Source organism: Chiloscyllium punctatum, chromosome 44 (assembly GCF_047496795.1).
Source record: "Chiloscyllium punctatum isolate Juve2018m chromosome 44, sChiPun1.3, whole genome shotgun sequence".
Lineage (NCBI taxonomy): Eukaryota > Metazoa > Chordata > Chondrichthyes > Orectolobiformes > Hemiscylliidae > Chiloscyllium > Chiloscyllium punctatum.
Window position 1 is genome coordinate 51,660,044 of NC_092782.1, and position 14,548 is coordinate 51,674,591.

Sequence of the window (14,548 nt, forward strand, 5' to 3'; positions counted from 1 at the left end):
GGACTGTGGGAGGAAACTGGAGCGCCCGGAGGAAACCCACGCAGACACAGGGAGAATGTGCAAAGTCCACACAGACAGTCACCCAAGGCTGGGGTCGAACCTAGGACACTGGTGCTGTGAGGCAGCAGTGCTAACCACTGAGCTACTGTGCTGCCCTATTATGGTCTTAATTATTTTCACAAAACCAGTCAGGGGCCAAGCATTAAATGCAGATCTCTTCAACAATCCCCACATCCTATGAATGAATTAAAGGAGAGCTCTATTTCCATAAATACCCCTGTCTGCATCTCCTTTGAGATTCTCCCCATGTCCGTGTGGATTTCCTCCTGGTGCTCCACTTTCCACCCAGAGTCCAAAGATGTGCAGATTAGGTGGATTGGCCATGCTAAATTGCCCATAGTGTCCAGGTATGTCCAGGCTAGGTGGATTAGCCATGGGAAATGCTGGGTAACAGGGATAGATTAGGGGGACGAGTCTGTGTGGGATGCTCTTTGGAGGGTTGGTGTGGACTTGATGGGCCAAATGGCCTTCTTCCACATTGTAGGAATTGTATGATTCTACACCTATCTTCTTAGTTACTGCAATCTATGCATCTTCTGCTGCTTTGTTTTTGAAGACATGTTTACTTCTCCATTTACTTATCAGGGTAGCCTTCTTCCTCCAAGCTCCTGCGAGTATGACCTTTTCCATTCACCAGTTTCTTCATAACCAAACTGTTTCTTTGTGCAAGCACTTATTGTGTTAGACATGAGGCCTCTCCACGTCAACTAACTCAAGAGAGGTCTCAGTCGTATGCAGTGTTGCTTGTCATGGCTGGATGCTGACAGTGTATGAGGTGAACGATGACTGGGTCCACCAAAAGAGGCAGCCACTCCAAAAGAGATCGACTGTCCCAGGCAGACAATACTCAACTACAACAGCCCACAGAAAGATGGGTCAGGTGGAACAAAACAGTGGGGAACATTTCTCGAATGATGTAGTTATCAGGGGCATTGAAAGGATGCAGAGAAGGGAGGGAGAAAGGTGGGGTGCAGAGGGGGAAAATCACAGTGAGAGCAAAGAGGGGGAGAAGGAAGGGTGGGAGCCTTACATTGAGATTGGGGGGACATAATAGGGGTTACTGTGACTGTTCCAAAGGGAGAACAATCAGGTGAATTGCCTGGGAAGTGGTTTTAAGGCTAAAGCTGGGTTTGGGAATTTTAGGTAAGAGTGGGATCAAGAGGAGGAGTGAGAATATGAAATGAGATAGCGAAAGGACCAATAGTCCCAGTGAGAGATTGTGAAAGGTAGTCTTGTTCCCTAAACACGTCTTCTCAGCACTAACACTGTCAAGCCTCTTCAGCATCTTATATGCACTCCTCATTTTTCTAAACTCTTCCAAATTATTTGGCAAGTTATTTACACTGGCTGCATTAAATTAAAAAGGATGTTCTTCACCAAACTCGGATACCTCCCTCCAGACAGAAATGTGGCTTGGGCTTTTTATTCACTGAGGAGAGAATAGGTCAATAACTAGAAGCCACTGGCAGTGCCTGTCCCTTTAAGAAGGAGTGACGCCTGGGATTTTCCCTTTGGTCTGTTTCAACGGGACTGGCCGCTTTTGTCATTTCAGTTGCTGAAGGTCTGGGAGCATCAGTGAGGCAGGGTGCACATTTTACACACACACACACAGAGGAGAAAGAGGACAGAGAGGGAGAGCAAAAATCGGATTAGTTAGGGAACAAACCTGCATCAAGCCAAATTCAAAGCCCCAGCAAAGTTTTAACTTGCGTGAAGAGTTATACATCAAAAGAACTCAAACAAAAAAAAACTCCCTTACTCAACTCCATCACTGCGATCAGAGACCAGGAAAATGAGGCTGTTGCTTGTGGTTTGTTTGCTCGGTAAGTCTACCACTTCACTTTATATTTTGGTTTGTAAAATAATTGCTTTATTTTTGGAGTGGAGAATGTGTAATGGTGCATTTACTGGTAGCCTGCACCACAACTATAGCCTAGTGACGCTTTCAGACTGTGGTTTCAACTTGTCCGGGGGAACTGTAAATGTACTGACCTTTCAAAGGCATTTACGATGGCTTTATATACTGCGAACAGAGGAATTCCGAGCGCCAGGAGTTTTTGCAAAAAGTGTTGTGCTGATCTTATTGCTATATATTATCTCAGTAAATTACTATTCATGTCTGGAAGACCACTTATCAAATAATAGTTTGCTTGTTTTGCTATAACTCTGGTTTGCAGTGTGTGACTGAATATTTCACTTGCTGTGAGCATGTGAATAAATTGCGACTCTTGGTCTGGGTGAGTTTGCTCTGTACTGGGGCTCCCATTGGTCACAGTCCCTCCCTCGACCCACCTGCTGAATGTGTAAGGGACGGTTCGGGAACCTGGGTCAACGTGGCCATTGGCTAAGAGCTGTGCCCATTACCCCCTGGCAGAGGTTTGGAAGGACAATGCACTGTCCCTGAACAGCATCATTGAGTGGCTCAATTCATGTTTGAGTAGCTTCCAACTTCAACACCATCAGGATTACCTCTCGAGGATGGGGTATTCCTGGGCATTTCATCGTATCCTTACAAATGCCCCATCCAGTCGAACAGCCTCCACCCACCAATCTTCAATGTTAAATGAAACAGTAAAGGCTGGAGAGACTCAGCGGCTCTGGCAGCATCTGGGCAGAGGGAAGCAGTTAACTTTTTGAGTCTAAGGTATGATTTCTTTGGATGAAGGAGGTTCATACTGAACGCAAGATGTTGGATATTTCTCTCTCCACTGATGATGCCAGATCTGCTGAGTTTCTTCAACATTTTCTGTTTTTATTTCAGGTTTTCAGTGTCTGTGGTATTTGACTGTCGTCAATATTGTTTTGCAGCTGAAAACACTGGGCAGCCTGCTGCTTTATTTTAACATGATAGAAGGCTGGGGATTGATCTATTGGAGATGTTTGATAAGATAGTCTTTGTTTAAATTTTCATGCAATGTGAGCCCAAGGACAGCACAGGAACATTCGAACATGGTACAGTATTAGGCCATTCAGCCCATTGAACCTGTTTCACCACTCAATAAGTTCATAGCTGGGCTGATTGTTACCTCCAAGTCCATGTTCCCACTTACTCTTGCTAACCATTCACTTCCTTGCTTAAGAAGAATTTGTCTATGTCTTGCCTTTAAAATGTTGAAGGATGTGGTTCCATTAGCTCTTCAGAAAGATTCCTAAAGACTCTTGATCCTCTGAGCATTTACTACCATCCCTGATTATCCTTAAAATGAATGGGGTCCACTTTTCTCTCCCAAGTCATAGAATCCTTACAGTGTGGGAGCAGGCCATTCTACCCATTGAATCCACACTGACCCTCCGAAGAGCATCCCACAGACCTTTTAATCCTGCACTACCCAGGGCAGATCCATCTGCCAGCACATCCCTGGACACTATAGCATGGTCAATCTACTTAACCTGCATATCTTTGGACTGTGGGAGGAAACCCACACAGACACACGGAGAATGTTCCAGCTCCACACAGGCAGTTGTCTGAGGCTGGAATTGAACCCAGGTCCCTGGCTCTGTGAGGCAGCAGTGCTAACCACTGAGCTACCATGCCACCCCACGTAGCAATCATAGGACAATCCAAGAGTATGTATCATACCCATTTCTTAAATGTTAAACCACAGAATTGCTTCCCAACACCCACTAGTGGTAGAATTACATTGAGCAGGGATCCATTAGAGATTTAAAAAGTCATTATCACAGCAAACCGGGGCTTGAATGGAAACAGAAAATTGCTGGAGAAATTCAGCAGGTCTGACAGCATCCATGGAGAGATAAACAGAATGAGTGTTTCAAGAGTCAGATCCACAGATGCTGCCAAACCTATTTGTATTTTGCCTTATAAGGAAAGGAGCAGAAGCTTCGGAGGGGATTCGAGGAAAACATTTTTCACCCAGACGGTTGTGGGTATCTGGAATTCACTGCTAAAAGATTGGTAGAAGCAGAGACCCCCAATACATGAAGACGTATTTAGATGAGCACCATAGAGTAAAGGTGACAAGCCCACTGCTGGAAAATGGGACTAGAGTAGACAGATGCTTAAGGACTGGCACATACGTGATGGACTGAAGGGCCTTTTTCTGTGCTGTAAGAACTCTATGTAGTTTCTCCAGCATTTTATATTTATGATTTCTAGCGTTTGCAGCCATTTTGCTTTTGTATAAAGTTTTAACTCTGAGCATTGTTGCATTCTGATGGCTACCTTTATAAACTGGAAGACTCTGCATCAAAGCTAAATACCTGAACAGAACAAAATAGTGAATTTTATCCTTATTCTATTGATTGTGGGACACTCCAATCAGTGCTTGAACTGTGCATACTTCATTCAGACACACTCCCTCTCCCCCTCACTGATGTGCTTTCTGGAGTTGGATCCTGAGTTGCTGTCTTCAGTTGCTTCCTGTAAAGTTTGTTTCTCTTAATTTAAAACTGGTTCCAGAGGTTTCTTTTAAATATGCTTCCTTTTACATCTTGTGCAAGTGAGAATTTTCAGTTTATAATATTTATAATGAGTTCCTTTTTGAAACTTTGTTCTCTGATACTTTAATGAGAGTTTTAAATAACTTGAAGTAAAATAAGATCCTCAAAGTAAGTGTTCAGTTTACGTGTGAGAGTAAATAGTCCAACAGGTTTATTTGAAAGCACAAGCTTTCACATCTGATGAACAAGCAGCACTATGAAAGATTGTGGTTTCATATAAACCAATTGCTTGTGACTTTGATCACCCCAGTCCAACACCAGCACCTCCACGTCGTGAATGTAAATAGGTTTGTTACTAACATCACAGTCTTTATCATGTCACTAATGCACTGCTAACAATTTACAATTACTGACAGAATGAAAAGCCAGAACTGAATTATACCAATGGGTCTAAATGCCCTGATGTAAAAGATTTTAATATTTAAGGTTGCTGTCCTTCACCCCAGTCTGGCACCAGTTCTCTCAAATGGATTCAGAATCAGTCCATTGTTGGACTTGAATGACATTATCCACTGTACCTCGAATGACCAGCTGAAAAAAAAAGCTTCATTTCATTGCAGTCTTCTCTACATCAGATGTTAATTCACTCCCCATGTCTGCAGCGTGGGGGTCAGAGGCAAATGCATAACCCTAACACCTTGTTGGATTGTGGGCTTTGCAAGCTTTCAAATGGTTGTAAATACCTCCGGAGGAGTAACTCTTGAGCACAAACAGTGGAATGTGCCAGAAAGATACCACACTCGGGTCTGCTTACTATCAGCTCACTTACAGCCTTTGAACAAACCCTGGGTCATCCCCAGACATGATTATAATGTTCTACAAGCAAGGATGTGATTACACTGGAGGGGGATGCAGAGGAGATTCACCAAGATGTGGCCTGGAATGGAACAGTTTAGCGATGAAGAGAGGCTGGATAAGGTCAGGTTGTTTTCTTTGGAGCAGAGAAGGCTGCGAGAGGACCTGATTGAGGTGTGTACGAGTAGGAGGAGCATGGACAGAAAGCAGCTGTTCCCCTTAGTTGAAGGGTCAATAACAAAGGGCATAATTTTAAAGGTGAAAGGCATGACCTTCAGAGGGAAAAAGAAGTTTTCATCCAGAGGGTGGTGGGAATCTGAAATACATTGCCTGGGAGGGTAGCTGAATTGGGAAATATCACAACATTTTAAAAAGTACTTGGAGGAGCACTACATATATTACAACATTCGAGGTTATGGGACAAGTAGTGGAAAGTGGGACCAGTATAGCATTAGAGTAGTGTGCACACATGATGGGCTAAATAGCCTCTCCTATACGATATGATTCTCCGAGAAGTGACTCCATGTGGACATTAAAGCTATTATCTCTTCTGGATTCTTTCCAGGTAAAGGTCTGCTGTTTAATATAACATTTGCTTTCTGTTCAAAATTAGATTAAAAGCTGCAACAACGGCATGCCACTCGCAAGTATCAGCCCCACCTACTATAGGTACAAGCTGCAATAATAGACAATAATTCCATCAGTACCACAGACGGTGACTGTGGATTTTATCACTTTGTTAATGATTCGATGTCAAACAGCAACAGTATGTTGTGATAAGCAAATCCTCTATAATCATAAGCATTCCTAGTCCGTGCGTGATAAGTCTGGTCCGCAGTCTGTTGTATTTCATTTGGAGTATAGTCCCACGTCAAAGGATTGAGATTCTTTGCCATTTCCATGGAAACCTAGCCCAATCTTCAAGAGTTTGTGAGCCTAACCACCAAGAGATGCCCATACATGGAAAGGAGTGTTTTATAGCTTTATTCTTAGGTATGCAACATTTGAGCACAGCAAGATGCCGCAAACTCTAATAAGGTGAATATCCTGATCATCGTCAGTTTGTCAGGACACCCTTTCCCCTTTTCAAGTACCACCCTGGACCTTTGTACATCAGCCAAGAAGATAGATACACGCTATCTATCAGATTACAGAGCAGTCCCTCAGTACTGCCCTGAAGCATGAAATAAGATTGTATAGTCAAGGCTGTGGAGTGGTCTTGAACCCACTACCTTCTGTATCAGAAACAAGAATGTTTCCACTGAGCACGTGACAATTTGTTTCCTGATGGTGGTGTTGCATAAAGTTAGGATGAGTTCTCTTTGGTTTGGAAACATCCTAATTACATAAGACTAGAGATTATCAGTCTAACTATGTAAGTTTAAGTCAAGGTAAAAGGATAAAGAGAAATGAGAGTAAAAAAAAACTCTTGCATTGATTAACAAGAACAATTTTTAATGAACTACTAGGATCAAGAAGACATCAATTAATTCAAACGGTCAGGGACAGATGACACAGCAGGTGATCAAGACTTGATAGCTGAACAGAGTAAGGGTCTTCTCTATGTCAGGGAGTCCGAACATAAACTCAGGGAACGGCTCACCGAGCATCACAGTTGAGTCTGCAGGAGCCGATCGGACCTCCCCAGTTACCGCCCATTTCAATTCCCCTGACCACTCCCTTTCTGACATAACCATCTTTGGCCTCCTCCATTTCCAAAACAAACCACGGCGCCTATTGGAGCAACAACACCTTATCTTCTGCCTGCAGGCACCCGATAGCCTGGACGGCTCAACATAGAGTTCACCAATTTCAAATAACTTCCCTCCCTATCCCCTGATTCCCTTCCTAGCCTCTCCCCTTCACTGCCACTGCTTCCAGCCACCAACCAGGTTCATTCCTCCCATTGACCAACCACCCTCGACCTGCCTTCACCTATCCCCACTCCACCACCCGGCCCCCACCTCCCCCTTTATCTGCAGCTCCAACACCCTGCCCCCAGTCCTGAAGAAGGGTTACACACAAAACATTGACTTCTGCACCACCAAGTGGTGCCTGGCTTACTGTGTTCTTCCAGCCTCCTGCCTGTCTACTAGAGATTAGAATAAAGCAGATTTCAAATAGACCCCAGCATGTTACAGAAACTGCAGTAAATAATGGAAAAAAACTGGCAGAAAGGCCTTAGCATCTGAATTTTGTTTTGTATCTCCATCTGATGTCAGATATATCCTATCCCAGGACATACTAGCAGGAAATGTTTTGATCCACAATATCCTCTCTTCAGAACTTTTTTGCAAGGCCATCTAAGATATGTTTATAATCTTGCTACAAATAACAAACAGAGGAAATCTTCTTTCCTCCAGCACCCCTCCTGCCCCACTCCCCTCCACTGCTCCCCAGCGCCGGAATTCAAAAATGTTTTGTGATCATTGGAAATACTCAGCTTTGCCATATACAGGTGCTACCATCTAACACCACCTAAAGATAGATGTGGGTTTACCAATTGCCAAGTCTCCATCGTTGAAGAGTTTATTTAACCACAATCATCATTTGCCATAAAATAAAACATAGAACTATAGAGGCTGGGAATCTGAAACAAAAAACAGAAACTGCGAGAGAAACTCAAGCAGTCTGTCCGTGTCTGTGGAGAGAAAGCAGAGTCAACGTTTCAGGTCTGGTGACTTTTCATCACATGAAGGCCTTTCCATCATGTCTTCTTCTGATTGAAAAGTCACTGGATCTGAAACATTGATTTTGCTTTCTCTCCACAGGTGCTGCCAGATCTGCTGAGTTTCTCCAGCAGTTTCTGTTTTTAGTATCATCATTTGACGATTTGATTTGTTTAGAGCAGTTGAGTCCATCACAGAATTTCAAAAAACAGCTAGGCTATTGTTGATTTGATTTGAATGTGTGCCTTTCTTTATTTGAACCTTGTGCCACTGATGATGAATTATAATGTCGGATTACTTGTGGACGTGTTGAGCATTTAATTCCATTATGTGCTTTTTAAGAAAAATGGTTATGGATGTAAATTCAATACCTATTTGGAAAGAGACCCAGAAATGCCACACCTGATGGTTTTCAGGGAAGCTTCAAAGGGCTGGATGTAAAATGGAGAAAATGAATCACAAACTGTTGTGAATTCTCCTTGACATTATCTCAGACTGTGAACATGGTGGAAGAATAGACAGCAGTCTGGGCAAAAGACATGTTTTGTGTGTCTCTCTTTTCTGAAGATTAGAGAAGAATTGAGGAGGTTAAAAGACACTTTTAGATTAGATTAGAGTGTGGAAACTGTACCCCAGTCTGTGTGTACAAGTGGAAGAAGGTGTATTGGTGAACTGAGATACTCGTGTGCCAATGGTGTGAGATTGTTATGTGTACTAGCCAAGGTTTGAGCACTGGTGTACTGTGAAGGTCGCTCATTAACGCCTTCTACATTGTAAGTAAATGTCTGTTATTCAGAATGCTAGAAACCAGCCAATCGAAAGGATACAGGACAACAAGAGGATTTGCTTGCTCCATTAGCTGCGGATTAACCATTGTCAAAAGAATTTCAAATAACCTGAACAGCCATGAATCCCAGAATCGATGGTTTAATTATCAGTATTCCAATATCTACTCCAGGAATAACCCATACTGACTGATCCATATGTCATTCACCTTCATTTTCTCTCCTTTTGGGGTTCTACTCTCTTTCTAATCTGCATTTATGCGTTGTGTTAATGTTTACTCTGTTCTTAAAGTTTTGGTTAAGTTGGTTCCTTTTTAAAGCATAAATTCACTTCATCTGTGAGACAGGTATCTAATTTATAAGGAAGGGAATCCTTTGTACATCAACCTTGTTGGAGCCAACTGAGGAAGAAATGAATAAAGAGTGGGAGATAGTTCACACCACCTCACCCAAGAGTTTGACATTTTTTAGGGCTTCCCATCTGAAACGCTGCTTGCTTATAACCGTAATGTACTGTCTTAGCAACCTAGCGATCAAACCCAGGCTATTACACGTGAATACCTTAGCTCACTAGCACACACTGGTACCTCCATTCACTGATACATCTTCAGAGTAATTGAATTATAAACAACTCCGCCTCAAGTAGTCCAGATTTAAATCTTCGGATAAAATTAATAAACCCTCCTCCAGAGCTGACCATGTGTAGGCCTCTTCAAATGAAGACGCAACTCCAATTTGAAATAAAACTGTCCTCCGCGATTCCAAAAAAAGTCTCTTTATTCATGATAAGAAAAGAATCTCCTACAATTACTTTTCAGCGATAGAGAAAAGAGACTTGAGCTGTCATCTTGCAGGCTTTCTGTAAGTACAACTCCGTTGTTAAAAAGCCCACATTCTTTTTTTTTTGACTATTAGAGATCCAAAAAGAATAAAGATAAAAATCTTAACTACTGAACTCTAACAACTATAATGAATTTAGAAGCAAGCCTGCAATCTCAGGAGCTGCTGCTAAATCCACCCTACCCTCCGTCCATCATTTTCTTCTTTTGGGTCATGACCTCTTTTGGGGTAGACGTGACCTGTACAAGAAGGACGGATTGCACCTAAATTGGAAGGGGACTAATATACTGGCGGGGAGATTTGCTAGAGCTGCTCAGGAGGATTTAAACGAGTAAGGTGGGGGGCTAGGATCAGAGAGATAGTGAAGAAAGAGATCAATCTGAATCTGGTACAGTTGAGAACAGAAGTGAGTCAAACAGACAGGGACAAGGTAGGCCTAATAAATAAAACTGCATTTATTTCAATGCAAGGGGCCTAACAGGGAAGGCAGATGAACTCAGGGCATGGTTAGGAACATGGGACTGGGATATCATAGCAATTACAGAAACATGGCTCAGGGATGGGCAGGACTGGCAGCTTAATGTTCTAGGATACAAATGCTACAGGAAGGACAGAAAGGGAGGCAAGAGAGGAGGGGGAGTGGCATTTTTGATAAGGGATAGCATTACAGCTGTGCTGAGGGAGGATATTCCTGGAAATACGTCCAGGGAAGTTATTTGGGTGGGACTGAGAATTAAGAAAGGGATAATAACCTTATTGAGATTGTATTATATACCCCCTACGAGTCAGAGGGAAATTGTAAGGAGATTTCAGCTATCTGTAAGAATAATAGGGTAGTTATGGTAGGGGAATTTAACTTTCCAAACATAGACTGGGACTGCCATAGTGTTAAGGATTTAGATGGAGAGGAATTTATTAAGTGTGTATAAGACAATCTTCTGATTCAGTATGTGGATGTACCTACTAGAAAAGGTGCAAAACTTGACTTACTCTTGGGAAATAAGGCAGGGCAGGTGCCTGAGGTGTCAGTGGGGGAGTACTTTGGGGCCAGCGACCATAATTCTATTCGTTTTGAAATAGTGATGGAAAAGGATAGATCAGATCTAAAAGTTGAAGTTCTAAATTGGAGAAAGGCCAATTTTGATGGTATTAGGCAAGAACTTTCAAAAGCTAATTGGGGGCAGATGTTTGCAGGTAAAGGGACGACTGGAAAATGGGAAGCCTTCAGAAATGAGATAACGAGATTCCAGAGAAAGTATATTCCTGTCAGGGTGAAAGGAAAGGCTGATAGGCATAGGGAATGCTGGATGACTAAAGAAATTGAGGATTTGGTTAAGAAAAAGAAGGAAGCATATGTAAGGTATAGACAGGATAGATCGAGTGAATCCTTAGACGTGTATAAAGGAAGTAGGAGGGAAATCAGGAGGGCAAAAAGAGGACATGGGATAACTTTGGCAAATCGAATTAAGGAGAATCCAAAAAGTATTTACAAATGCATTAAGGACAAAAGGGTAACTAGGGAGAGAATAGGGCCCCTCAAAGATCAGCAAGATGGCCTTTGTGTGGAGCCACAAAAAATGGGGAAGATACTAAATGAGTATTTTGCATCACTGTTTACTGTGGAAAAGGATATGGAAGATATAGGCTGTAGGGAAATAGATGGTGACATCTTGCAAAATGTCCATATTACAGAGGAGGAAGTGCTGGGTGTCTTGAAATGGGTAAAGATGGATAAATCCACAGGACCTGATCAGGTGTACCCGAGAACTCTGTGGGAAGCTAGAGTAGTGATTGCTGGGCCTCTTGCTGAGATATTTGTATCATCGATAGTCACAGGTGAGGTGCCAGAAGACTGGAGGTTGGCCAACGTGGTGTCACTGTTTGAGAAGGGCGGTAAAGACAAGCCACGGAACTATAGACCGGTGAGCCTGACCTCAGTGGTGGGTAAGTTGTTGGAGGGAATCCTGAGGGGCAGGATGTACATGTATTTGGAAAGGCAAGGACTGATTCGGGATAGTCAACATGGCTTTGTGTATGGGAAATCATGTCTCACAAACTTGATTGAGCTTTTTGAAGAAGTAACAAGAGGATTGATGAGGGCAGAGTGGTAGATGTGATCTATATGGACTTCAGTAAGGCGTTCGACAAGGTTCCCCATTGGAGACTGGTTATCAAGGTTAGATCTCATGGAATACAGGGAGAACTAACCATTTGGATACAGAACTGGCTCAAAGGTAGAAGACAGAGTGTGGTGGTGGAGGGTTGTTTTTCAGACTGGAGGCCTGTGACCAGTGGAGTGCCACAAGGATTGGTGCTGGGTCCTCTACTTTTTGTCATTTACATAAATGATTTGGATGCGAGCATAAGAGCTACAGTTTGCAGATGACACCAAAATTGGAGGCGTAGTCAACAGCGAAGAGGGTTACCTCAGATTACAACAGGATCTTGACCAGATGGGCGAATGGGCTGAGTAGTGGCAGATGGAGTTTAATTCAGATAAATGCGAGGTGCTGCGTTTTGGGAAAGCAAATTTGAGCAGGACTTATACACTTATTGGTAAGGTCCTAGGGAGTGTTGCTGAACAAAGAGACCTTGGAATGCAGGTTCATAGCTCCTTGAAAGTGGAGTCGCAGGTAGATAGGATAGTGAAGAAGGCGTTTGGTATGCTTTGCTTTATTGGTCAGAGTATTGAGTACAGGAGTTGGGAGGTCATGTTACGGCTGTACAGGACATTGGTTAGGCCACTGTTGGAATATTGCATGCAATTCTGGTCTCCTTCCTATCAGAAAGATGTTGTGAAACTTGAAAGGGTTCAGAAAAGATTTACTAGGATGTTGCCAGGGTTGGAGGATTTGAACTACAGGGAGAGGCTGAACAAGCTGGGGCTGTTTTCCCTGGAGCGTTGGAGGCTGAGGGGTGACCTTATAGAGGTTTACAAATTTATGAGGGGCATGGATAGAGTAAATAGACAAAGTCTTTTCCCTAGGGTCAGGGAGTCCAGAACTAGAGGGCATAGGTTTAGGGTGAGAGGTGCAAGATATAAAAGAGACCTAGGAGACAACGTTTTCACACAGAGGTTGGTACGTGTATGGAATGAGCTGCCAGAGGAAGTGGTGGAGGCTGGTACAATTGCAACATTTAAAAGGCATCTGGATGGGTATATGAATAGGATAGTTTGGAGGGATATGGGCCGGGTGCTGGCAGATGGGACTAGATATGTGGTCGGCATGGATGGGATGGATCAAAGGGTCTGTTTCCATACTGTAAACATCTCTATGACTTTATGACTCTATTTGACTCAAGGGTCGTGCATCTGTGTCTCAATCAAGCTGGTGTGGTTTCAAGCTGCATTCTGTGTTTTGGCTAATTAATATAGGCCGATCGATCACTACAGGACTGAGGAAGTGTTCAAGCTGATCCTGGACACTGTAGGTAACTCGTGTGTTCTTCTTGACAACCTTCGTGAGATTCTTTTGCAGGTAAAAGGTAGAAGCAGCCTCTGGTTAACCTTTCAACCAGAACACAGCATCTCTGCCACTCCTTCAGTACTACACTGCTCTGCACTGTAAGCCTAGAATGTATGTTCAGCTCTCTGGAGTGGCACTGTGACAGTCAACATCCAAAGTTAAAAATCATGCAACACCAGGTTATAGTCCCACAGCTTTATTTGGGAGTACTAGCTTTCGGATTTTTTCAGATTTCATTAATTCTATGTCCTCTGATCCTGCTCCACAGCTACCTGATGAAGGAGCAGCGCTCCAAAAGCTAGTAGTTCCAAATAAGCCCATTGGACTATAACCTGGTGTTGTGTGATTTTTAACTTTGTCCAGCCCTGTCCAACAGCGGCTGCTCCGCACCATCTGAAATGACAGTGTTATCAGTGCGTGGATAACTGCTCAAACAGGCCTTACTCATTCAGTTTACCTTCACACACGTCCTTCAGTTTCCTCTTTTATAAAGATGCCACACACATCGTTAAAAGGGGACTCAATCCATTGATAGTAAAGTGTCAACAAGTAACAAGGCTCAAAATCATTCAGCCTGAAGTGTTGAGTTAGTTCCTCAAGAATTAAATAATCCTGCTTAAAGATTTTCAGCGCCAAAAGCTCCATTTTGCCAGAGCGGTGAGCAGAGAAGGAGAGGTGAAGCGAGGGCTGCCGGGAAGGGTGAGTTTTACCGCATTAAAAGGGACTTACCTCGGGAGTCGGGCCTCCATTTGCCAAGAGGTGCAAGGGAGGCGCGAAGGACTTCTGGGAAGTCATATATTTGTGTGGTTGCGTTACCCGAAACACTACTCGGGTAGTGTCTCCCACCCATCCTTCTCCTCTAACCGAAAAAAGGACCTGTGCGGCAGATTTTTTTTTTATTATTGCTTATTTTTTTCAACAGTCTCTTTGGGAAATTAGAATAGTGGGAATGGAGGTTAGGGCAGTTGAATGTTCCTCTTGCCGAATGTGGGAGGGAAGGGTCACCACTAGTGTCCCTGCTGACTACATCTGCAGGAAGTGCACCCAACTCCAGCTCCTCAAAAACCACGTTAGGGAACTGGAGCTGGAGCTGGATGAGCTTCGGATCATTCGGGAGGCAGAGGGGGTTATTGAGAGGAGTTACAGGGAGGTAGTCACTCCTCAGGTACAAGAAAAAGGCAAATGGGTTACAGTCAGGGGACGGAAAAGGAACTGGCAGGCAGTGCAGGGATCCCCTGTGGCCATTCCCCTCAATAATAGGTATACCGTTTTGGATACTGTTGGGGGGGTGACTTACCAGGGGAAAGCAGTGGGGTACAGGGCTCTTGGCACAGAGTCTATTCCTGCTGCTCAGAACGGAAGGGGGAAGAGGAGCAGAGCAGTAGTCATTGGGGACTCCATAGTTAGGGGACAGATAGGAGGTTATGTGGGGATGAGAGAGACTCACGGTTGGTGTGTTGCCTCCCAGGTG

General features: G+C 43.5%; 1 protein-coding gene across 1 annotated transcript in view; it reads left to right on the plus strand.

Moving 5' to 3' along the window:
• The first annotated feature begins 1,617 nt into the window (after window positions 1–1,617).
• Window positions 1,618–14,548, plus strand: part of podxl (podocalyxin-like) — a 155,494-nt gene continuing 142,563 nt past the window's right edge. The window contains exon 1 of the mRNA XM_072562923.1: window positions 1,618–1,883. Coding sequence (XP_072419024.1) covers window positions 1,853–1,883 — 31 coding nt within the window. The 5' untranslated portion in view covers window positions 1,618–1,852. The remainder of the gene's footprint in view (window positions 1,884–14,548) is intronic.